The sequence below is a fragment of the Taudactylus pleione genome, unplaced genomic scaffold (assembly GCF_031769625.1).
Source record: "Taudactylus pleione unplaced genomic scaffold, aTauple2 ptg000229l, whole genome shotgun sequence".
Classification (NCBI taxonomy): Eukaryota; Metazoa; Chordata; class Amphibia; order Anura; family Myobatrachidae; genus Taudactylus; species Taudactylus pleione.
This window is the reverse complement of record NW_028284631.1, coordinates 3,524,595-3,549,506: the sequence shown is the minus strand read 5'-3', so window position 1 is coordinate 3,549,506 and position 24,912 is coordinate 3,524,595. Positions and strand designations below refer to the sequence as shown.

General features: G+C 44.9%; 1 protein-coding gene across 7 annotated transcripts in view; it reads left to right on the top strand.

Moving 5' to 3' along the window:
- Positions 1 to 24,912, top strand: part of KIF1A (kinesin family member 1A) — a 238,983-nt gene that overhangs the window by 164,976 nt on the left and 49,095 nt on the right. For 6 of the 7 annotated variants that reach the window (XM_088479232.1, XM_088479230.1, XM_088479228.1 and 3 more), the window contains exons 15-25: positions 142 to 221; positions 414 to 489; positions 2,675 to 2,754; positions 7,559 to 7,665; positions 7,886 to 7,969; positions 8,749 to 8,929; positions 12,351 to 12,423; positions 13,664 to 13,757; positions 15,438 to 15,586; positions 18,234 to 18,412; positions 20,943 to 21,080. In XM_088479232.1, the coding sequence (XP_088335358.1) occupies positions 142 to 221; positions 414 to 489; positions 2,675 to 2,754; positions 7,559 to 7,665; positions 7,886 to 7,969; positions 8,749 to 8,929; positions 12,351 to 12,423; positions 13,664 to 13,757; positions 15,438 to 15,586; positions 18,234 to 18,412; positions 20,943 to 21,080 (1,241 nt within the window). Of the gene's footprint in view, positions 1 to 141; positions 222 to 413; positions 490 to 2,674; positions 2,755 to 7,558; positions 7,666 to 7,885; positions 7,970 to 8,748; positions 8,930 to 12,350; positions 12,424 to 13,663; positions 13,758 to 15,437; positions 15,587 to 18,233; positions 18,413 to 20,942; positions 21,081 to 21,774; positions 22,003 to 24,912 lie in introns of all 7 variants that reach the window. The other variant, XM_088479233.1, reaches the window with a different exon arrangement.

Below are 24,912 nucleotides of genomic sequence, written 5' to 3'. Positions count from 1 at the left end.
GGGAACCATGGTCCCTTACCCCAATTCTTCATTTCGTTCACTATAACTCTGCAGTCACTGTAGCATGAGACAGAAGACACCGTGCTCTGATGATGTGCCGCTAACTAATGAATCTCTTTCATCCCCATGCTTGTAATCCAGGAAACAGAAAAGATTATTGCTGAGCTCAATGAGACGTGGGAGGAGAAGCTTCGCCGCACTGAGGCTATCCGCATGGACAGGTAAATGGCTGTCACTGAGAACAGAGGAGCACTTCAGTCTGATAGAGTCACGACAAAGAACATGACAAGAACTGAGACAGGAAAGAATAATCCCATAACTCAGGAAGTTATATTAGCAGTGAGGCCGTGTCCTCAGAACGTGGTGGTCTTTGACTACTGCCTGATTCTTCATCCGTCTTCTTGCTCTTACAGGGAGGCGTTACTAGCAGAGATGGGTGTGGCCATGAGAGAGGATGGAGGAACTCTTGGGGTCTTTTCACCTAAAAAGGTAAATTGTGAAGGCTGTATGACAAACGATGCAATACTCTTGCTGAAGTCTAAGATATTCACATAACTGGTAGATCTATTGGGGCTGATGTAGAGTGAGTAGTACGCTAGTTGGGTGGCGTACACTGTATGTTGCGTGAATTTGCACTGCTCATTGCCAGAACAGTGTGCACGCACATATGCTTCCATATAGATCTGGATGCCTAAATGATTCCGTTATTTACACATGGTTGCTCCAGAATGGGCAGAGGGGCAGGTGTGTTCTTCTAATGTAGGTGAAGTACAGCAACGGCGTGCTCACACAATTGTAAGCACATACAAGGAAAAAGATGCATATAAGCCTAAGAAGCCGTATTATATGTTTGTGGTCATGGAAGGTGCAAATTAGGATGATGCTAATGATAGCAGTCAGCAGCAGTACTAGTGAACTGCTTGTGATTAGCTGTTTAAGAATGTTCTCCGGTCACTGATTGGTGCTTTGTTGCTTGGGCATAGATTATGTTTTCACGAGTGTGTTTAGGTGTTACTATTTTTTTCACACACAACTGCTGCATAAGGGAAGTTACTGTAGTGTAATTTATGTCTAATATCTAATACATTTCACAGCTCTGTTTTCATCCCCTACTACCTTTGGGTAAATGCCTCTAGTTATTATGCTCATGTGACTGCGCCTGCACACTTACACCATTATGTCAGAGGTTAGAAGCTGGCTCAGACACGTATCTTGCCTAGGGTCCCAAGGGATATAAATATGACTCTTCGCATGGGCCAAGCACTGACTGGTAATATCTGATATGAATTTGGCCACACACATGGGTGATGAAATCATATCTACTGTATTGCTCCTCTGGCTGAGAGACCGGATTGCATGGGGGCCTATTAGTGCAGTCAGCATATGACCACAGGAATTGGAGGATAGCTGTCTTCTGCCAACTATTTCCAAGCTCTATGCTTGTTTTGGTTGGATCACACATGGTACTATCTGACCAATTTGTAGACCCCCTCCTGCAATATCGTTACATATGTGGCCAGCAGTACTGTGTGTTTTTAGAATGATAATAGAAAAGATCTTAAAGGGGTTTATCCAGTTTTGGACAGTCTCTACCTCGATAAGTCCAGACCCCCTTATTACAAATAATCACATAGTAAGTTTCAAAACAGTTACTAAGGCTCACAGCACAGGGGAACTCGGCTCATCCAGTCCTACTCAATAGAGCGGACTAGGGATTGCCAAGTCAAATCAATAGAAGTGACTAATGATCCCAATCAATATCTAATAGATAATGTTGAGATAGTGATTGGAGCTGACAGACAATATGCTCATACTTCATTACCTGGTCAGTCACCTTGACTACATCAATTGTTTATCATGAAGTTTGAAAACTCCAGACCTGACCATTTTGGCTATATTGTGTGTGTGAACAAGTGGACATAGATCTGCCCACTTGGAGCTCAGGGTGCCAGCTGCTTCTTTTGAATTTGACCACAATCAACCACTTAGGGTTCATACAGGAATCATTATTTTGTCAACAGCAATAACTGTTTGTGACCCTCACGGTCTCTGTTGGCTACAATACATGCTGGTATGCTGGAACTGAGGGGGGGCTATTAATGAAAACTTGGAGAAAGATACAATTGTGAGAAATAAAGTGCAACCAATCAGCTCCAAACTGTCATTGTACAGGCTGTGTTTGAAAAATGACAGTTAGGAGCAGATTGATTGGTACTTTATCTCTCACAATTTATCTCTCTCCAAGCTTTCATGAATAGACCCCTGAGTATGAGTGATTGGGTCATTGTATGCTATATCCTGTCGTCTTTGTGTTTTTGAGTTTGTTTTTTCGTTTGTCTTTTTATTGTCCGCCCAACCCACTTACTCCCCAATTCCACGGGATTGTCAGATCATCCCTGCAGCTCTGGAAATATGCTCAGAACTGGTTGGGGTTTATTCCCCAAAAGAGGTTGGTGCAGGTTTAGTGTGCAGTGTCTTTTTGTCTATCTGCCGCTGTTCTTCTCCGGCTCATAGAGGGTAGAGAGTTCTTTCTACTTTAAATCACTTTCATGCATGTAATAATATAACGTTACATATGGCACATGGATGGAGTGTTTCTTACTGTGATATAATCAGTTTAATACGTAACTGTACTCTACATGTAACAATTGACATTTTTCTCTCTCTGTCTTAGACTCCTCATCTTGTGAATCTTAACGAAGATCCTCTGATGTCTGAGTGTCTCTTATATTATATCAAGGATGGCATCACAAGGTGAGAACAGACGTGGGATACATTAATGGGAACTCAGCAATATAGAAAGGATGAGATACTTAATAAAAACATAAAAACTACAACTTCTTTGTAGAGTTTCATGATGACATGACATATGTTACATATAACAGATTCAGATAGTTCCTTTGTATAAAACCATAAACAACTGGAGTCCTACCCACTCCAAATTGTGCTGACGCAATTGCTCTCACCGTGGTGATTTATTGCAAATTTTGTGGGCTTCCCCCAAATTCATTCCTCTTGGAGAGAAGTACCTGATTTATGTATCTAAAGTTTTCTCCTACCCAGTTCTGCTCATCCCATTGATGGTTTTTGTCCATTTCTACCCTACCTCTGTCCCCAAATATGATTGGTACCTGTTAGGTCATATTTTGATTGGCGCTAAAGTAACTATTGCCTGAGAGAAACCCTTCACCCCTCCTCTTCAAAAAATTGTATTTAATTTTAAACTCCAAATTTCCTTTTAAATTGAGACTTTAGATCTGCCATACTCCACCAGTGCCTCCTCGCCCCTTATGAATGGTGTAAGTGGCATGAGTACATTACTGATGTTTAGGATCACTTGTTCTACAAACAACTAGCTCGTCGGATTCCTTTTCTTTCTTTGATTTCAATGAGTTTCCCGAGTTATGATTTCCCCTAAGTCTCCTACTTTCAAACATGCTTCTGTTGATAATGCTACATTCTGATGTCATTTAATTTTTGCTGGTATTGTGATGTTCCTCTGGTGCTCCGTCTCCTTTCCTTCTGTACCCTCTCCCCATATAAAAAAAAGTAAAACTATTGATGATAAAAAAAATAATAAAAAATAAAAAGTTGGGTTTCTCTCAACTTTTAATACCATTAGTCAGGAAAGACTAAAGCTACACTAACTCCCTCTAGATAGAATCCCTCCCTACTTTATTGGCAAATGCCTACAAGTTGGTACACGTTGATTCCAAACCAGAGTAGGATTATTGAATATAACAGGATACAGGTGATATAAGATAAACAGCAGTTAGTACGATAAGGTAGTAATCTTTCTTGGGCTAAGTACTGTACAGTCGTACAGCACTGTGAGGTTCCAATAACACAATAACAGCCTTGGGCACATGCAGACACTTTTATAGAGCCAAGTAAACAAGTTTTGTACCTGCAGGCTAATTGGGTTGACCTTTAAGTTTGGTGACTTAGGAGTCTATGGGCCTGATTCAGACCCACTCGCGAGCGGCTGTCCGCTCGCAAGTGGGTCGATGTTCTGCACTGAGCATGCGCACGACGGAGGGAGCTCCGTCGTGCGCATGCACCAGACGCGACGAGCGAAGGAAAGTCCTTCGCTCGTTGTGTCTGATCAAAGGGGGCGTGCTGTCGATGTTGATTGACAGCACACCCCCTTTGGTAGGCGTGCCAGGGGCGTGCCTCCCTGACGGGGGCGTTCCCACGGGAACGCCTCCCATCAGAAACCGGCCCACTGACATCACTAGTGATGTCAGTGGGAGTGATTTTGGCTCTGATAGAGCCAAAATCACTCCGGAGCTTGCGGTTGAAAACCTCAACCGCAGGCTCCGGCTCGCAATTTCGATGGTCGCGATGGTCTCGACCATCGCGGCCATCAAAATGCACGCTCGTATAGCCTGTGGGTGGTGACCCACAGCTATACGAGCGTCCAGAAGGACGCTCCATTTTCATGGAGGCCGGCCCTCATTCAAAGCGTGCGCTCTGCTCAGAGCGTACGGCTCTGAATGAGGGCCAATGTGCTAAGCCGTGGAGAGAGAAAAGTGGATAGAGATAAAGTACCAACTAATCAGCTACTAACTGTCACTTTACAGGCTGTGTTTGAAATATGAAAGTTAGGAGCTGAGTTGTTGGTTCTTTATCTCCGTCAACTTTATCTCTCTCCAAGGCTTAATACATAGACCCCTTAGACATGTGACGAGTCATGCACAATAGACATATGATATTATTGTGGATGATCAATCATGCGCAGTCAATAACACAGACAAGTGATGTTGTTAAGTCAGATGAGTCATACAAAGTTAAGAGACCGCTTGTAGCTTTTAACCATTTAACTAAATGTCAGCATAAGACACACCGTTTTTTGTTACACTGCAGCCTGTTAGCTCACAACCCCTGCACACAACCACAACCTCTTTATTATGTTGAAAAACTATACCTGACAGCTCAAAAGCCTGGTCTGTTTTAAGGGAGTATCACCCATCTCTGATCCAGCCGACCCACCCATCTGTGAGCACTCCTGTTCCATGCACCAATTATTCTGTTTTAGGAGATCTTAACTGACTAAAATACCATGTTTTTACGGAATCGGTATGTAATTCCGGCTATCGGGATGCCTCCTGTCACAATCCCGACAGCGGCATCCCGATGGTTGGTATCCCGACAGGGGTCTGGTATGTACACTTACCCTACCCCCTAACCCTCCATTCTTGTAGCCTAACCCTAACCCTCTCCACCCCGCACCCTAACCCTCTCCATTAGTTCCTGAACCGAAGCGCCCCTCCTTCGTGCCTAAACCTTGCCCTTCCCCCTTAGTGCCTAAACCTAACACCCCCCCAGTGGTACCTGACCCTAACCCTCCCCCCTAGGGGTGCCAATTTGTATGAGGTATGATTCTATGCGTGTTAGGTAAGATTCTATGTGTATGAGGTAAGATTCTATGTGTATGAGGTATCATTCTATGCATGTTAGGTATGATTTTTTAAGTATGAGATAAGATTTTGTGTGTATGAGATAAGATTTTGTGTGTATGAGATAAAATTTTGTGTGTATGAGATAAGATTTTGTGTGTATGAGATATGAATCTATGTGTTGTATGAAATAAGATTTGATGTGGTGAGGTAATATTCTATGTGGTATACGTTTAATATGTCAGCTGATGGGATCCCGGGCATTGATATACCGACGCCCGGCATATTGCTGACGACGATATCCAGAAGAGGATGGGCACCCCTGGGGGGAGAATAGGGTTAGGCACCCCCCGGGGATGGTTATGGCTAGGTTACGGGGAGAGGGGTTAGGGTTAGGCACCATTGGGGGGAGGTTAGGTTTAGGGTGCGGGAAGGGGGGGTTAGGGTTAGGCATCACGGGAGGTTAGGGTTAGGCACCACCAAGGGAGGGTTAGGGGGGGAGAGGGGGAGGGTTAGGGTACTTACCGCCCCTGTCAGGATCCTGGAACATTCGGGTTTCCGGCATCTGTATATCCGCTCAGATATCAAACCGATTCCTTCTATGTATATGAGGTGTGATTCTATTGCATGAGATATGAACCTATGAGTATGAGGTGTGATTCAATGTGGTCAATCCAATTACCAGCGAATACACCACGGCAGCACGGCAACAGTCGCACTTTATGGCAGCCTGAACTCACTCAAAACTGCTAGCAGCCCCATAGGGGACATAGCGGCTCAACCCGTCTAAAGTCCTGGTTAGGGTGCCCAAACCATGGACTTTTCGTACATTTCTGATCGCCAGGAGGGTGCGCACCCTGACAGCCGCCGGCATGGTTGAATGAGATATAATTTATTTTTATGTGGATATAACCAAAAAGAAGGCATGATTTCAGGTGTGTCACTTCATACGTTAGTGGTATCATTGTGAAGTGTAAAGGATATAATATCAGATGTATTAGGGATGCTTTAAGAAATGAGAGGTTAGTATTATGTAACATCTGACAGAACAATACGGTCATAAGGTTTATATGATCTCAAAAATCTATGAACATAATGACAATACTATATAATTGTGTTACATTTCTGACGTATTTAAGTGTATTGTTTTGATATGATTGAAATTCTTGAATGTGAAATTGTGCAGTGTTTCAATAAAAATTGTTTTGAAAAAAAAAAAAAAAGAAATGAGAGGTATGATTTAAGATATATGAAGAATAACTTCACCAATATGTGGTGTGATTTACAGTAAGGTGTATGAGGTATACTTTCAGTTTTAAGTGATATGATTTCTTGTTATGTGGCCTCAATTAGGGTTTCGGTTGTACAAGGTACTGTATGAGTTCAGGTGGAAGCGATATCATTTATGGTCGATGAGATACAGTTTTAGGTGTATGAGATATGATTTCAGTCATAAGTGCAATAACTGACGTTTTATATAGTATGACTTTAGGTGTATGGGATATGAGCACTGGTATCTGAGGAATAATTGCATGTTTTCAGATCTGTGAAGTATAAATTCAGGTTAATATTATCCAATTTCAAACTTACTGTAATGCATAAAAGACATACAACTAATCTGTCTTTACAATCCCACCTTCTCAATCTGTTTTTTTCCTTCTTCTTTCACTTATGGGCTCAGATATGTGCATTTATATGGTTGTACAAAAATAGGTGCATATTATATAGTTGCGTGTACACAGATGTATGTTCTATCTTGTATCACCCAAATAGGCCCTCCCAGTGATGTGTGAGTGGGTGTTTGGGTATTTAAACCCCTCAGATTATTCTCTGGTGCCTGAGCAACAAGTTGTGTTAGTGTTTGTTCTGCTTCGTATTATTCTCTCTGGCTCCAACCCTACCTTATTATATGTTCTGTACCTATTCTGCCTGCTCCATTATTTGCTGATACTGTATATAGTTGGTATGCGAAGCTAGTAATGACAGCTGTAACCTGTGGGCCCACCGCAGCAGTGCCAATCACTCTATTGCAGGGTTGATCTAGCCAGCAACAATCGCTAGAAGCACAGCAGGATCACATCACAGACAATGTATTACAAGATATGATTTCTGGTGTATGAGATATAATATGTTCCTCTTACACTGATATCTTGTCTTAGAGTTGGACGGGAAGACGGAGAGAGGAGACAGGACATTGTCCTGAGTGGTCATTTCATCCGTGAAGAGCACTGTATGTTCCGGAGCCATACCATGTCCTGCGGCTCAGGTAATACCTTTCAGTCATCTGGTACCTCAAATGACTAATCTAAAATGTTGAAGAATGTTCCAGATACAGAGATGACCACTTGTGCTTGCCGGATATTTTGTTATGTGCAGACCGTATATAGGAATAAATACTCTGCAAATATATTATCTTGTGCTTGCAGAAAGCAGTTTAGTAAGAATATTTGTTGCTTAATGTTGTCCAATGTTCCGCTGTCTTACAGTGGTAGTGACCCTGGAGCCGTGTGATGGGGCTGACACATATGTCAATGGGAAGAAAGTGTCGGAGTCATGTATACTGAGATCTGGTGAGGATGTCTCTTCTCTTCTCATTAAGCTGGAATCAGATGAGGCCAAGTCATAAATGAGGAATATTTGAACACTTCCTTAATGTCCCTGTTACCTGCACACTGTAGGCAGACATATTGTGGGCTACACTAATATTTACAGCCTATCACTATCACTAGGAATTAATAACTAATGTCCAGTGAACTAAGAAGATAAATATGGAATTGATATTATTTTAGGTGGTTTGAAGCATTATTTTTAAATACTAGTTTATCTACTCTACATTCTTTGTAAATGTTGCTTGGGTCATAAATGAAAGCAATGATTTTCTTTTATTTATTTACCATCCTAATATAAGAGACTAAATTGACTTCATGGATACATGCAGGAAAGGCAGAATCTATTGTATCCTATGACAGTGGTTCCCAAACTGTGCGCCGGGCACCCTGGGGTGCCTCAGGACACTTGCAGGGGTGCCTCAGGTTGGTGGTCCAGCATCAAATTATTTATGGTCAATGTACTGTAAATATGTGGACAAACAGAAGTGGAAACCTGTCCAACAACTGATCCTAAGGATGACAAGTAAGCACAATTTACTTCACTTTCCTACTTCACTAAATTATTTTGTGAACTACTCAGTAATAAACTTTTGGCTTAGGGGTGCCATGAAAACAATGCTAATGCACTAGGGTGCCGCGATTCATAAAAGTTTGGGAACCACTGTCCTATGATATATTTATGAGTTTCTCATTAGACAGTGCAGTGTGAAACATAGTTGTGTTATTTTAATTCCATTTAGGTAATCGGATAATTATGGGGAAGAGCCACGTATTTCGCTTTACCCACCCGGAGCAAGCACGTCAAGAGCGTGAGCGCACTCCTTGTGCGGAGACCCCTGTGGAGCCGGTGGACTGGGCATTCGCACAGCGGGAGCTGCTGGAGAAGCAGGGGATCGACATGAAGCAGGAGATGGAACAGAGGCGAGTCTGTGTGCAGGAGGGTGTCATATACAGTCTGCGTGTCAATGATAAGAACAGAGCTTTATTGTATTAGAGATGTCTGTGGACACCTGTGTATTAGTTTGGTTTTGGTTCGAAAACCATCTTCCTGTTTTGGTTTTGGCAAAACTACCCTTATGGCTTTTGTTTCTGATTTCTGTGCTGGATCTGAATTTCATTAAAAAGGGTAAAAAAGTAGGTAACATTATATCATTTGTAAGATTATTTGTTCCTAAATTCATATTTATATAATTAACATTCATTTACAGGTCATTTACAGTCAATGGATAACATGCTGTAGTGTATATATATATATATATATATATATATATATATATAAAATTATACATAATTATAAACAACATATTTACATATATATATATATATATATATATATATATATATGTATAAATAACATGTAGTAGCATAGGGAGTGGGGTGAGTTGCATGAATCACTTTGGGGAGGGCTGTAGATGGCGTTACCTAATAGAAGCCTATGGGCTTCTTTTCAGGAGACTTCCTCGAGAGGGATCCAATAGGATCCCTCCCAGGTTCCCCCGTGGCTCACACATGTGCTGGCCGACAGCTGCGCACAAGCAGAGGGACTCCCGGGGCATAAACCTGGAAGTCCTAGCACCGCAAAGGAAAGTTCTTATCGGGAGAGCTGTCCTATCACTTCAAATCATCAGGTATATGGTGTTACTAAAAGCCCCAGGACTTTTTGTCTGGAAACCCGGGTCATATTGAGAGAGATAAAGTGCCAACTAATCAGCTTATAACTGTCATTTTTCAAGCACATCCTGTAAAAGGAATCGGTATGGAATGCCCGCTCTCAGTACATTGACAGCGGCATTCTGATAGTTCAAATCCCGACAGGGGAACAGTAAGTAATCTTCCCCTGTACTATTTACCCCTAACCCTCCTTTCCTGTACCCTAATACTAACCCTCCCTACCCTGCATCCTAACCCATCCTAAGTGCCTAAACCTAACCCTCTCCCCTTAGTGCCTAACCCTAACCCTCCCCCCTTGGTGCCTAACCCTACCCACCCCCCCCCCACCCCCCTGATGGTGCCTGAACCTTACCCCCTTCCTGTCTGGAGCCTAACACTAACTCCCCATGTAGTGCCTAAATCTAAGTCCCACCCCCATGGCTGGTACTCACCTTTCCGCTTACAAACGGGATGACGTCTGTCGGGATCCCGACGTCAGCATCCCAAGTCATGCTGGGATTTCAGCGCCAGTGTTGTCTCGGCGTTCGCAATTCTGATGCCGGGGTTCCGGCAGATGGTATCCCGCTTCTCAGGATCCTCACCGCATCCCCCTGTAAAATTGTAGTTAGAACGATGCTGATTGGTTGCTACTTTATCTCTCTCCACTTTATCTCTCTCAAAGGCTTAGTACATCTCCCCTAGAGCAGTATGTGAGGATTGGTCACACTTTATAGAATGTTGCTCTCCTCCTAGGCTGTAAACAATTCTTAAGTTCCAGCTTTCCATTTACATTAGAAACCAGAGGCCTGGTCATTACGGGCAGGTTACCCTACATCAGTGGTCGGGGAACACGGGTAAATTACCCAACATGGGGTAAAACTGAAATTACTGGGGGTAATGGATGCAGGGCTGGAGGTGCATGTGAACCGCTGCACCTGGCGCCAGTGATCTCAAGCCCGGCACCGCAGGGAGGCTCTAAGCCGGACGCCCGCTGAGATGTTATTACCAACGGGCGCCCGGCTCCTTCCCTGCAGCGCCGCGTTAGCCGGAGGCTGGAGTTCTCTTCTGGACTCCAGCTTCCGGCTCTCCCCATGCGCACTATGGGAGAGATGTCATGACGTCTCTCCCATAGTTCCAAGGAGCAGCCGGGCGGACAGGACGGCGGCGGATGCAGGAGCGGGAATTAAGGTGGCACTATATGGGGTCATAACTATGGGGGCACTGCTACAGGGGCATAACTATGGGGGCACTGCTACAGGGGCACTATATGGGGTCATAACTATGGGGGCACTACTACAGGGGCATAACTATGGGGGCACTGCTACAGGCCCATAACTGGAGGCACTGCTACAGGGGCATAACTATGAGGGCACTGCTACAGGGGCATAACTATGGGGGCACTGCTACAGGGGCACTATATGGGGTCATAACTATGGGGGCACTGCTACAGGGGCATAACTATGGGGGCACTGCTACAGGGGCACTATATGGGTCATAACTATGGGGGCACTGCTACAGGGGCATAACTATGGGGGCACTGCAACAGGGGCATAACTGGGGGCACTGCTATATGGGTATAACTATGGGGGCACTGCTACAGGGGCATAACTATGGGGCACTGCTACAGGGGCACTATATGGGGTCATAACTATAGGGGCACTGCTACAGGGGCATAACTATGGGGGCACTGCTACAGGGGAATAACTATGGGGGCACTGCTATAGGGGTATAACTATGGGGGCACTGCTACAGGGGCACTATATGGGGTCATAACTATAGGGGCACTGCTACAGGGGCATAACTATGGGGGCACTGCTACAGGGGCATAACTATGGGGGCAATGCTACATTGGCATAACTATGAGGGCACTGCTACAGGGGCATTATATGGGGGCACTGCTACAGGGGCATTATATGGGGGCACTACTACAGGGACATTATATGGGGGCACTACTATATGATTTCCTTCCTTTCAAATCAAGGGGGTAACGTCGGCATATCTAAATATATTTTGGGGTAAAAGGTAAAAAAGTTCTTTGACCCCTGCCCTACATGTAACTATCTCTGCATGAATTGAACATCACACTGCATTCATCTTCACTGGGTATGTCTTCAGGTGGTAGGATATGGTGTTTTGTACCGCTTTCTTCATAGCCACCACATTCTTAACACCACAGTAGCACCCAGGATGTTTGCAGCCTGCTATAAAAAATATGCTACCAGAGCGAGCACAAGAGATATAGGGGTCTATTTACTAAGCAGTGTTAGGAGACAGAGTGAAAAGTGATAAGGTGCCAGCCAATCAGCACCCAACTGTCATCTCACAGGCTGTGTTTGAAAAATGACAGTTGGGAGCTGATTGGCTGGCACCTTATCACTTTTCACTCTGTCTCATAAAACTGCTTAGTAAATAGACCCCATAGAAATATTATTAAACAATTTGGTTTTAGATCAAGAAGGGCTTTTATTTGGGAAGGAGTGGTTGTTTGTCAGAGTCAAATATATTCAGAGTCACGGTAATGCCACCCATTTTTGCAGCTTACTGTGTCGGTTGTGTTTGAATCCAAACTGCTCATCTCTACTCTATTAATGGTTTTTGCATGGTTTTTTTTAATATACTTATACATCATGGTGGTGTACAGGATAGTTCTCCATTGTGAAATAAAACCATTGTATTACTCTGCCTCAACCAGGCTACAGGAACTAGAAGATCAGTATAGAAGAGAACGAGAGGAAGCTAATTACCTTCTGGAACAGCAGAGACTGGTGAGGAGCTGATGGTTTGACAGTGCCTCTGTATGTATAAATGTGAATTGGTTATTTATGTGACCACGAATGTGAAGTATAAATAAGGCGATTTATGAAGAGTAAATCAAGAAGAATATATGCGCCTAGTGGTGCGACTGAGTGATATGGCATCTGTCCACATGTACATCTCTGGTCCTGCTGAATTGCTAAGCTCTGTTCCCGATTAATGTGGCAATTCCAGGAAGGCATAGTTCAATTCTTTATGCTTAGCTTAGCTGCACTTGTATAGTATCATATCTGAGTACTTTGTGCACAGTGGCGTATATCTATAATGGGTGCAGTTGTGTGCAGTCTACATGGGCCCATGTTCTTTAATTCTTCACTTCAGCAGAGGCAGTGTTGCACAAATCACCGGGAAAATGGTGCAGCAGCCATTTCCCTGGCTATTTCTTCATGCGCAGTAGAAAAATCACCAGGAAAATGGCTGCCGCTCCATTTTCTCAGAGACCTACGCATGTACAGTAGTCTGATGACATAGCTCGAGTAGGTGACACAGCACTGCCTGGCAGGTTGATTAGCGTGCAAATTGGGTTAATTACCATGATTAGCAGGTTGATGAGTGTTCTAATTGGGTTAATTACTATGATTATAAAATGTAGAACCAACGCTCATATCTTACACACTTGAAATAAGGATATCCAAACACATGTAATAGATCTGTGCAAGTTACTTGTGCAACAATATTTTATTATCAAAATCTTATTTATCATAAGATAATTATCACATACAGTACATACAATGTTTCTATATATTAGGATTGCAATAGCAAATTTTTATTTAGAAGTCTTATCTGCAGCTAATGTATTACTCATCCACAATAAAAGTTTATACTGGATTTGAAAGAAATGTGTCCTGGTAACTGGTTAAAGTATCCTAAGACACTCAACAGGTAATACAGGATTGCAAAAGTTATAGTGTAGTAAAACAGTCTTACGGAACCCAGCAGGCAGGTTGTTGTAATGATGCAGTCTCAAGGCTTGTAGCTGAGCCCCTCCAGAGAAAGTTGCTATTCGTGAGACTGTATCATTATGATAATGTAGTGACAGCATCTTACCCCGATCTCTTTACACTGTTATGTCCTGGCCAGCTACCTCTGGGTTTCACAAGCATTAGAATGATGTATAGTAATTGCCCCTGAATTTGCAGTGTGATAATATTGTGCTGTGTTACTACAATACTTTTCTTTTTTAATTGACAGGATTATGAAAGTCGGTTGGAAGCCCTACAAAGACAGATGGATTCCAGATATTATACTGAGGTCAATGAGGAAGAGGAGGAACCTGAGGATGAAGGTAATAAAATAGGACGTATAGGGGATGTGTCAAAGTGTAATGTATAATTGTGTACAACATGCATGTAAATCAAGCGCAGCATCCATAAAGGCTACTTTATCTCATTTGTCAAAACGGCATTTTCATACAATTTTTTAAATGCCATCAAGATCAAAAATAAGGGTTGTACTGTATCACATTAATAAAGTTCATTCTGATTTGCACTTCTTGACACCAGGGGGTATATGTACTAAAGTTAGAGTTTTTAGAAGTGGAGATGTTGCCCATAGCAACCAATCAAATTCAACTGAACATTTATCTAGCACCTTCTATAAGATAAGAGTTAGAATATGATTGGTTGCTATGGGCAACATCTCCACTTCTAAAAACCTGCACTCTAGTAAATATACCCCCAATTGTATATAAATCCTACTCCAAAAGGAAAGCTTATTGGTACAGATCCATAAAAAAATGGGTTTTTTAGGGGTTTTTTGCATGTCATCTAGTAATATTGTTTTATCACATAGTTGTGGGCCTAGGTGCACCAATATGCTTTGCTATGCACCTACTGCACTGTCCATAATTCTGCCCCGCATGACATACTGTACATTCTGTAAATGGGTAAAGACATTGGGTCTCATTCAGACCCGGTCGTTAGATGCAAGCGGTCGCTCTGATTGAGGGCGGCCGCTTGCATCTTGAAGTGAGGCCTCCTGGTCGCTAGCTAAGCTGTGGGTTACCACCCACAGCTTAGTGACCGACCAGGGTGATGGTCGCGATGGTCAGGACCATCGCGACCATCAGGGCTTGCGACGAGACCCTAAGGTTGGGTCTCGGCACTCGCAAGCCCTTGGGAGCTTCCTGCTCTGATCGAGCAGGAAGCTCCCCACTGACATCATTGCTGATGTCAGTGAGGCCGCACCCAATCGGCAAGCGTTCCTCTCGAGAATGCCTCCGTTTGGCCGGCCACACCCCGGCCCGCCTTCCAAACGAGGCGAGCTGTCAATCAACATCGACAGCTCGCCCCCTTTGGTGCGAGACCCGGAGCGATGGAGCGGCCGTCGCTAGCTGGGTCTTGCGCATGCGCACGTCGGACCCGGTTCCGACGTGCGCATGCCCGGTGGGCAAACATCGACCTGGTTGCGAGCGCTCAGCGCTTGCGACCAGGTCTGATTAAGGCCCATTGTCCCAAAGTAGATTTCTTGGGGTAAATTTACTAAGGTGAGAGTTTTTAGAAGTGGAAATGTTACCCATAGCAACCAATCAGATTCTATTTAACATTTAACTAGCACCTTCTAGAAGATAATAGCTAGAATCTGGTTGGCTGCTATGGGCAACATCTCCACTTCTATAAACCTGTACTTTAGTAACTTTACCCCCTAGAATCATAAGTTTTGTGAATATTTTAGTAACATTGTCATAGGTAGCAGAGTATAAACCAAGGTGCAGGAACACAGTTCAAGCACTAAGGACATAGTAAGCACAATAGGAAATATATGTATGATATTATTTATTTATTATTTATTAACAGTTATTTACATGCATACACATATTCTGCAGCATTCTACAGAGAATATTTCAGTCATTAAAATATTCCCTACCACATGTACACACACACAATAGGGTAAATTTTTTATGTTTTGCTAAGTAATATCATTTTTTAAATGAAATGCTTACCAGTAATACCCTATGTTATTTCAGTCCAATGGACGGATCAGGAGTATGATCTCGCACTCTGGGCTTTTCGGAAGTGGAAATGGTACCAATTCACTTCACTGCGTGACCAGCTCTGGGGCAATGCCATCTTCCTGAAAGAGGCCAATGCTATCAGCGTGGAGCTGAAAAAGAAGGTAATCCTGATCAGAACTTTCAGAGATAAATGACTTAGGGGTCTATGTACTAAGCTTTGGGTGGAGATGCAGTAGACAGAGATAAAGAACCAGCCATCCAGCTCCTAACTGTCATTTTTCAAACACAGCCTGTGACATGGCAGTTAGGAGCTGATTGGCTGGTACTTTACCTCCGTTCACTTTATCTCCTTCAAAGGCTTAGTAAGTAGACCCCCATGTTTAGAAAATGACAGTTAGGAGCTGATTGGTTTGTACTTTATCTCTGTCCACTTTATCTCTCGCCAAGAGCCAAATGTAACAGGGTGAGAGTTTAGGAAATGTGAGAGGTTAGCAGTAAGCTCTCACACTTTTTAAACTCGGCCAATGTAGTAGAGTCCGAGTACATGAAAACACGCCTGTTTTTAGACTAAAAAAACTCACAATTTAAACTCTCATCCAGATGTTTTCCCATTTTGAAGATAAAACTTGACCAATGTGAGAGCTTACTGCTAAACTCTCACATATTTTAAATTCTCACCCTATTACATTTGGCCCCAAGGTTTAGTACATAGACCCCTATAAGTGGCTTTGTTGTGTTTAGCCTTACTAAATACATACTTTAACACCAGGGTTTCTCATCCATGTATTTATGTAATAAGGCAGACATGCAAATTGATATTGCACCCTGCTGTTACACAGTTTGATCTGCTCCACAAATTATATACAATATTACATACAATAATATCCAGAGAGCAGTTTGATGTTATCCATTATCCGATAATGTTTATATTATCCAAGTGTAAATAAATAAACAGCTCCGCTGTTTGCAAGCACTAAATTAACTCAAAATAGTATAATAGTAATGTGCATAAATCATGGGAATTCCAGGAGTCCACAATGTCGTGTTTCTTAGACATGTTATTATCTGTAAATAATTTAGGCATATATAGTAATATGACAGCACTTTTCCAAATAAAACTTCATTTGGAAGGAGAGATGAAAATACAAATGATCCTATAAACATAAAGTTATTTCAGGATGGAGGACAGGCAGCTCTACAAATATGGAAATTGTGAAAAGGGCAGTAAAATTAGACAAATTGCATTACCACTTATTTTATTGCATCCTGGATTATGTTGTCCCTGACAGCATGCTATTACATCACTTTCTAAATGGGTAACAGCAGGGAAACTGGCTGACACTGAGAGGTCTATAGGTAACAAAGCTCTTTGGGGTATATTTACTAAGGTGTGGGTTTTTAGAAGTGGTTTTGTTGCCCATAGCAACCGGGGGCGTATCTACCCATTGGCCAGGATGGCACTCGCCAGGGGCGCCGACCAAAGGGGGGGGCGCCACCCAGCAGTGCCACCAGTAGACAAGGGGTGGACAAGTCCCTCAGCCCCACAAGTGTAGGGCAGACCGCAGTGATAGCCCTACACAGTTTACAAACACGCGGCCGCCAGCGGCGGTTGTGTGTTTGTAACAGCAGCCAGCCAATGAGAATCAGACAGACTCATTAGCTGCTGCGTCGTCCGCGGAGGGAGCCAGCTGGAGCTCACTAATGAGCTCCGTCTTCCGGCTCCCTCTGCAGCATGTGATGGGAGAGACGTCATGACGTATGATGTCTCTCCCATGCAGGAGAAGAGCGGGCGGGACTGAGCGGACAGCGGCCGTCGCGTCAGGAGCGAGGATCAGGTAAGTTTTTTTTTTTTTCTTTGTGTGTGTGTGTGTGTGTAGGGGGGGGCACTGAAAATTTGGTGTGGCCGCTACTGGGGGCAATTAATGGGGGGGTGCCCACTACAGGGGGCACTCTATAGGGGAGGCCACTACTGGGGGCACTCTATAGGGGTGGCCACTACTTGGGGCACTCTATAGGGGTGGCCACTACTGGGGGCACTGAAATAAGGGGTGGTCGCTATTGGGGGCACTGAAATAAGGGGTGGCCGCTACTGGGGGCACTTTATGGGGAGGGTGCATGCTACTGGGGGCTCTGTATATGTGTGGCCACTACTGGGGACAATTTAGGGGGGTGGGCACTACTGGGGGTAATTTAGGGGGGTTGCCACTACTGGGGGTAATTTAGAGGGGTGGCCACTACTGGTGGCACTGTATAGGGGGGACTACTACTGGGGGCACTGTATAGCGGGGGCTACTAATGGGGGCAATGCAGCATAGGGGGATTGCTACTGGAGGGTTACTACTGGGGGAAATGCATAGGGGGGGGTGCCAGTCCATTACATTGCTAGGGGCGCTTGGATCCCTAGATACACCCCTGATAGCAACCAATCAGATTCTACTTAACATTTATCTAGCACCTTCTAGAAGGTAATAGCTAGAATCTGATTGGTTGCTATGGGCAACAAAACCACTTCTAAAAACCCGAACCTTAGTAAATATACCCCTTTGTCTGTTTATGTCCCAGGCACCAACACATAGACTGGAGGTTATACTGTATAGGAACAGAAATATTTTACCCCGCTGCTTAAACATTGTATGTGCTGCATAAAAGAAGTATATAAATATATTATTATTAATAATGGTCATCACTTAAAACTACTAGATATATTTTAGAGTTCCACATAATGGTAAACCACAAAGATTGGATTGAATTACTGGTAAGCTTTACCGGTATGGTTGCCCGGTGTGACCATTGTCGCTGTATCTCCAGGTGCAGTTCCAGTTTGTGTTGTTGACAGACACTCTGTATTCACCACTGCCTCCTGACTTATTGCCCCCGGATGCTCACACTGAACGCGAGAGACGTCCCTTCCCACGGACCATTGTGGCTGTGGAGGTCCAGGACCAGAAGAATGGTGCAACTCACTACTGGACCCTGGAAAAACTCAGGTATTTGTAGGACTTTATTGTGTTACATAATGAGCCTCAATGTGGAAAATTGCTTTAAATTTTACTTGTCACCTCCACATAGTGGACTCATTCATTGTGTGGGCAGAACCAATATTCAGCTAATATTCAACCTATTTATTAGGAGCTGGTGAGACACGATGTCACGTTTAGGGTTTTAACATCTGAGTCAGGACCTGTGGACTGGTCTGATGGGTTGTAGCAGAATAGAGGTGGTAGGATCAGAAGTCTACTCACGGGTGAATCCCATGTGTTAAATGCAGGGCCGCACACTGTGCCGGATCAGGATAAAGAGCTACCACGCGCGACCGAAAATGGGGGCGTGGCCTGATTATAATAGACAACGCCCCCTAAGTGACGTTATTTGGGGGCGAGCCCAGCACTACGTCACTAGCTGGGCTTCCCCCAGCCCTCTCTTGGCACTGAATGGATGCCGCACGCATGCAAGCAGCATCCATTCAGCCACTCCGGGGTCCAGCACCACCGCACAGCTGCGGCGGTGGGGATGCCCAACCTCCCGACTAGACCACCCGCGGGACACTTCGGCCCACGAGTTGAACAGCGGGACAGTGCTGTCCCGCTGAAATCGGGATGCTGGGAGGGATGCGCCCTCAATGGGCGCTCCTCTTCGATCACACTGGTCGAACACCCCAAGAGCTGGCCCTGGTTAAATGCCTGGTGTCTTTGGAGAGGTCAGTGACCCCTGCAAGGCTCCCAGTCTGCCCCTGGAACCATATGAGTGGAACTCAACCCTTTACCCTAAATGTAAGGATAAGAGGCCGGATCCAGTGTTTGAGAACTCAGGGGACAGGACCAGGGCCGGATTAAAGCTTGTGAGGGCCCCAGGGCAACTAATATGTGGGGGCCCACTTCACGCTGCATGGACCTTTACCCCCCAGCCAAACGGAGCCCACCAACTTCCCCAACCCTCCCCACTCCACCGCCCAAGCCAAACTGAGCCCTACTGCACCCCTGATTACTCACCTGCTATCACCTCCTGATTCCGCCAGAGCTGCGATGTAGTTCCCTCCTCAGCATCACTGACATGTCACGTGACGCCGATGAGGGGACTCTGGAGCCTCTCTGCGCTGCTGCATGCAATACAAGTTCTACTGCATGCAACACAGCACAGACTGTAGAAGTTGAACACTGGGCATCTGTTCTCGGCAGGGTCATGCCATCCCTGTGTGTGGTCCCCTTTGTGTGTGGAAGCCCCAGTACTGCCGCGCCTGTTGCCCCCCCCCCCCTAATCCGGCCCTGGACAGGACAGCGAATAATTCAGGTAATCCGTTGCCTGCCTGGAATCTGGTAACAGATGCTACAGACCGATTATCAGAGCTGGGCCACTTGAGCCTAAATCCTCAGGGAGGAGCCCTGGTCCAGCACCCAGTCCCCAACAACTGTAATGGCTGCAGTAGAAACTCAGCACAAACCCCAATGCTCCAGGAGAGGACCCACAGAGCGACACCCTCCATCGATTGAGGTGCCGATGGTATAGTGAGTAGTGAGTGCCAAAGTATGTCAGGAACTGCAATACTGATTATAAGCAATATAATGCAGGACAGAAGTAAACTGAAGTACAGCGAGGATAAAGTCCACTTAAACCTGCAATGAGCAGGAGAGATGCACTCAGGGGACTTGTTAGTAGATAAGGTCACTGTGGCAGAAGACTTTGCACTGGAAGCACTGGGAACTTCTTTGTAATGCCCAGGAGAAGTAAGTTGTCCTGCTATAGGATATGCCCGTTTTTGGCACCTATGGGGCCCATGAATTATTAACTATTTGCGGCATATTCCCATAAAAACACCCATTTTGGGGGATATCCGCAAATATTTAGTATACCAGCAAGATATTATGGAGGGACCCCGTATCTGCTGCAGTCCCCCCATTTCCGACAGCAGCTACAACCCCCATAAGTTTCTATGGGGATCCGATGTTGTCGTATTTACCAAGCACCGGAATGCGAAAAACTAATACCATGTAAAGATGGCGTTGTGCTGCTGCAGGCTATGGGCTACACATCTCAAATCAAGCCGTGTGTTCAGGAGGAACCCTCCCCGGCAATGGCCGCTGCACATGCGTGGTCTATAGACAGGTCATGCGCAGGAACCCCGCACAGGAGTCTCTTCACTCCGAGCACCTCAGGAACGGGTTCCTTTAGAAGACCCTGCCCCTGCAGGGGCTATTTAATACATGCCGTCGCTAAGATCACATCCTGCAATGCGATCATGAGCACTGGTAAGGTGCCCAGGTCACACTGCAAATGCGATTGTTGATAAAATGGGCCCTCCCTAGTCTCTAACATCTGACAGATAAAATGTGACTTTTGTACTGTTGTTATATACCAAAGAGGCACTTTCCCAGTGTTTGGTGCCATGCAGATTAGACATTAGTTTATTCTGTTTAGAAATGACAAAACACATGGGTCTCACTGTATCACTATCTTCCAGTTGATTAGACAGTTGGAAATCCATAACAGTATTTATCACACAACAATGGCAATCTCTCACAGGCAGCGCCTGGACATGATGCGCGAGATGTATGACCGCGCAGCTGAGCATCCCTCTGGGCTGATGGAAGACTGTGATAATGTGGTGACCGGAGGGGATCCGTTCTATGACCGATTCCCCTGGTTCCGCCTGGTTGGCAGGTAAGTTTCACTCCATTTTGTGCCTATTGCTTCAGCTCTTTAGGGTGAAGAGCTGATGAATTAGTGTAATTGTGAATGAATGCAGTGTTCCAAGATGATGTAAATATTAGTTTTCCTGTCCAAGCGCATAGCGACTTTATAATTACTTACCGTTTTATTGAGAGTCGTGTTTCTGGAGCTCTTTTACTTCTCTATTTATATATCTGTAATCATGTGTATAAATTAATTAACAATATTTCCCAGCAACATTGGGCCTCATGCTGTGTTGTGCGCTATGCCGATATTTATGCAGTTTAGCGATTATCAGTGGTCTATACATGGGTCTGTGTCACACTGCGCACGCGTCAGGGTACATTACCATAGTCGTTCGCTGCGACTTTTTGCTCACAGTGTGATTGACAGTCAGGGAGCAGTCAAAAATGTAAATGATAGATTATTTAATAGGGTAACATACTCTACCCTCCCCCCAAGTCCCCATAACTCTTCTTGTCCTTTCTTCCCTGTTTCATAACTTTTTCTCTGTCCATTCAGGTTTGTAGTTTTTCACCCATAATCCTGTTTTTCTTTGTATACCACTGCCATCTCTCTTATGTCATAGTATATATACCTAAGCTCCTCTGGGTTTTCCAGCCCCGGTGTGGATTAACCAGTTCTGTCTTGTACTAACCGACCCCCTCCCCCTTTCTGATCTCAGCTCTCCCTTATTCACCACATGCATGAGCGACAGCATGGCCGAAATAACTCCCTCCCCCACCCTCTCCAGCCCTGGCTCCGAGGGCCCAGAGCCGGCCTCCCAGCTTGAAGAGGTGGAGGGTTTGGAGTATGAGGAGGAAGAGGAAGACGGATCCCAGGAGCATCCCTACTTTGCTGTCAGATCCGACCCGTTTCACGACCGCTCCCCCCTGTTTAGTGTAGTGGGAAGGTTCGTCAGGTCTGCTCAGAGCATGCTGGGAAGCAACCAGCTCTTTCATGTCTGTATTTTTCCCCTTAGCTGCACTGCTGGTGTGCGCCATACGCCAGTAAGCAGGTGTCAGGATTCCTTCATAACCTGCAATGATCCTGGCAATTCTTACTGAGAGGTATCACTTCACAAGACACTTTACTACCGTATGACTAGGTCATGTACACATGCTATATTTATTCTGTGACTCCCCATTCAACTTATAGAGGTAAATGTACTAAAGTTCGATTTTGCTTTTAGTGTGATTTGACATTTGATTTGCATTCGATTTTCATTCGATTTTGCATTTGGATATTTACTAAAGGCCAAATCGAATGTGAAATCGAACTTAAAACCGAATTTCACTGAAATAGCACTCAAAAACGAACATCGGAAAAACATTGGTACTTTTACATAGACCAACACACAAATCCCTTATTTACTATTATTCGATATGAAATCGAAAACAAAATCGAACTTCAAATCCCCAAATGAATAGACCTGCTGTATGCTTTCAATTTTAGCATGAGCAGGTCGGATTGACACAGATACATGCATACATCAGTGAGATGCATGCATGTATCTTACAGTAAAAAGCTTAGAAAGAGTTAAATTTAAAGAAAAAATTATGTGGGGTCCCCCCCCTAATACAGGACCAGCCCCGGACTTTTCATAGCCAGTCCTGATTGTGTAAGTACAGGATAAAAATTGTGTAGGGCACCCCCTGTACTGAGCACAACTAGCACTGGGCTCTGATCCTGTCCTGGTTCTGGTATTATAGGGGAAAAAATGTGTAGGGTTCCCCTGTAATCTCCAGAACCAGCACCGGACTCTTTTTAGCAGGGGAGGGGGGGGGGGCTGATGCCACAGCCAGGGGAGCCCTTTCACTGGGCCACCCCAGCCGCAGCATCAGCCCTGACTGCTAGTCAGCCCAGGACAGGGATCCTTGGGGATTTGGGGACCCCCCCCAATAAAGGAGTCCCCTTCTCCAGGGCACCCCTGGCCTAGGCTGGTAGCCCAGGGCTATCCCTGCCACCCCTGGGTGGTGGGTGGCAGGTTGATAGTGTAGGTGTTGTGTAAAAAACAAGTGTACAAACATTGTCTTTACAGTAGAACTTCAGGTCCCAGCAAGCCTGCGGGGGGGCATGCTGGTACTTGGAGAACCACAAGTACCAGCATGCCGGGCATTAAGGGCCCCCTGGGACCTGTAGTTCACCTGTAAAGAAATGTTTAAATAAACACAATACACCATGAAAGTAAAGTTTTAATACATACATACATACTCACCTACATTACCTGAACTGGTCCGCTTCTCCCCGTAGGTATGCATGGTCTTGGTAAAACAACAAAACAAAATAAACACGAACTAGGTAACAACCACAATGGTTGTTTCCTCCCGAATGAAGAGCTCTGATGCGGCTCTAGCCTTTGTAGAGAGAGGTCAGCCACCGCCTCTCTCAGCCAATGAACGGCTCCCTCCATTAAAGTCAATGGAGAGCCGCAGAGTTATTAAAGTTTATTCTGCAGTTTATTGTGTATTATCCTCAGTGTATAGTAATATTTAACTACAGCTGCAGACTTATGATATCGTATTTTTCTGCAATGTGCACAGTATTATATCCACCATATTGGCCTTGTGTAGCAGCGTTAGGAGGGATAAAATATAAAGTCTGTGTAAGCTGCCATACCACGGAGTTAAATGTAACAGCGCAGTATGCTATATAAGGTGTAATTACGCTAGCAAATGGTAATATTCATCTTAACCAAGGGATCACTTTTGAAATTGTCCCGGAGGAGTTTGTACAATTCCCAGCATAGTAAACGAGGCAGATAGGCACCGCATGTACCCAGATCTCTTCAATGAGTTGTTGCTTTTTTATAGCCGTATAGCTATAGGAAAGGTATTAAACCATACTTAGCAGCAGGGCCGTAACTAGGGGTGTGTGACTGGCGTTTCCGCCCCACGGCCCTTGCTTCTGGCTAGCTGTCAGAATCGCGTGTGCAGTGCCCTCCGGATTGTCCTGTGGACGCTCCAAGTGATCAAACTCAGGGAATGATGCAGCAAGGATCACAATATAGCGTATGCACGCAGTTCAGTGCGATAGTATGCTAATCCATAGTGATCGCAATGCCATCGCAGCACTACATACGGCTGCCCATTTTATTTTACACACACACCCGTAATGGTTAGCAAGACTGCGAAAACGTACCATCGGACCCATACGCACAGTTAAGGCAGATCAGACCTTACTCAGGAATTACTGACTTCAGCTCACACTATGAGGCCTCAGGCTGCATAGGGCATTGCAGTGGATAATTTAAGCACGCCCATGCAACAGCGTTCCAATGTATTGGCACGCCTGCATTCAGCCGACCCCCCCCCCCCATTACCACCCACAAACGGCACTTCCTGTCGATCACTCTGTGATGGGTCTGCGTAGTCACTGTGATCGCAGTCCCAATCTCAATGACTGGTTCGCGCACGTGCACTGCAATTCATACACATGCACAGAACACAACAATCGGCCGATTGTGTGCGTATAAGCAACTGCGTTTCTTGCTGAATCAGGCCCTCAGTCTGTGCAGCCGACCTCAGGGTGACCGGTCCACATACACTTATCGGTGCTGCTGGTTCCACCCCTTTTGCGTGACATCATAATGTAATGCTCGTGAAGCTATGACATTGCGCACTCAGTGGCGGCACAGGGCGCATTTTGTGCCCTGTTACTGCCCTGCTTAACAGTATTGCATTTGTAATGTAATACAGACACAATATGCTCAGCGTAGATGCTACTTGTTTACCGTATTTGTCATAGAAAATCCAAAAGTATGGTCATGGGGCCAGTTACATCTGAATTAGGGCATTTGCCCTGCGTCACAGATTCAGAGAAG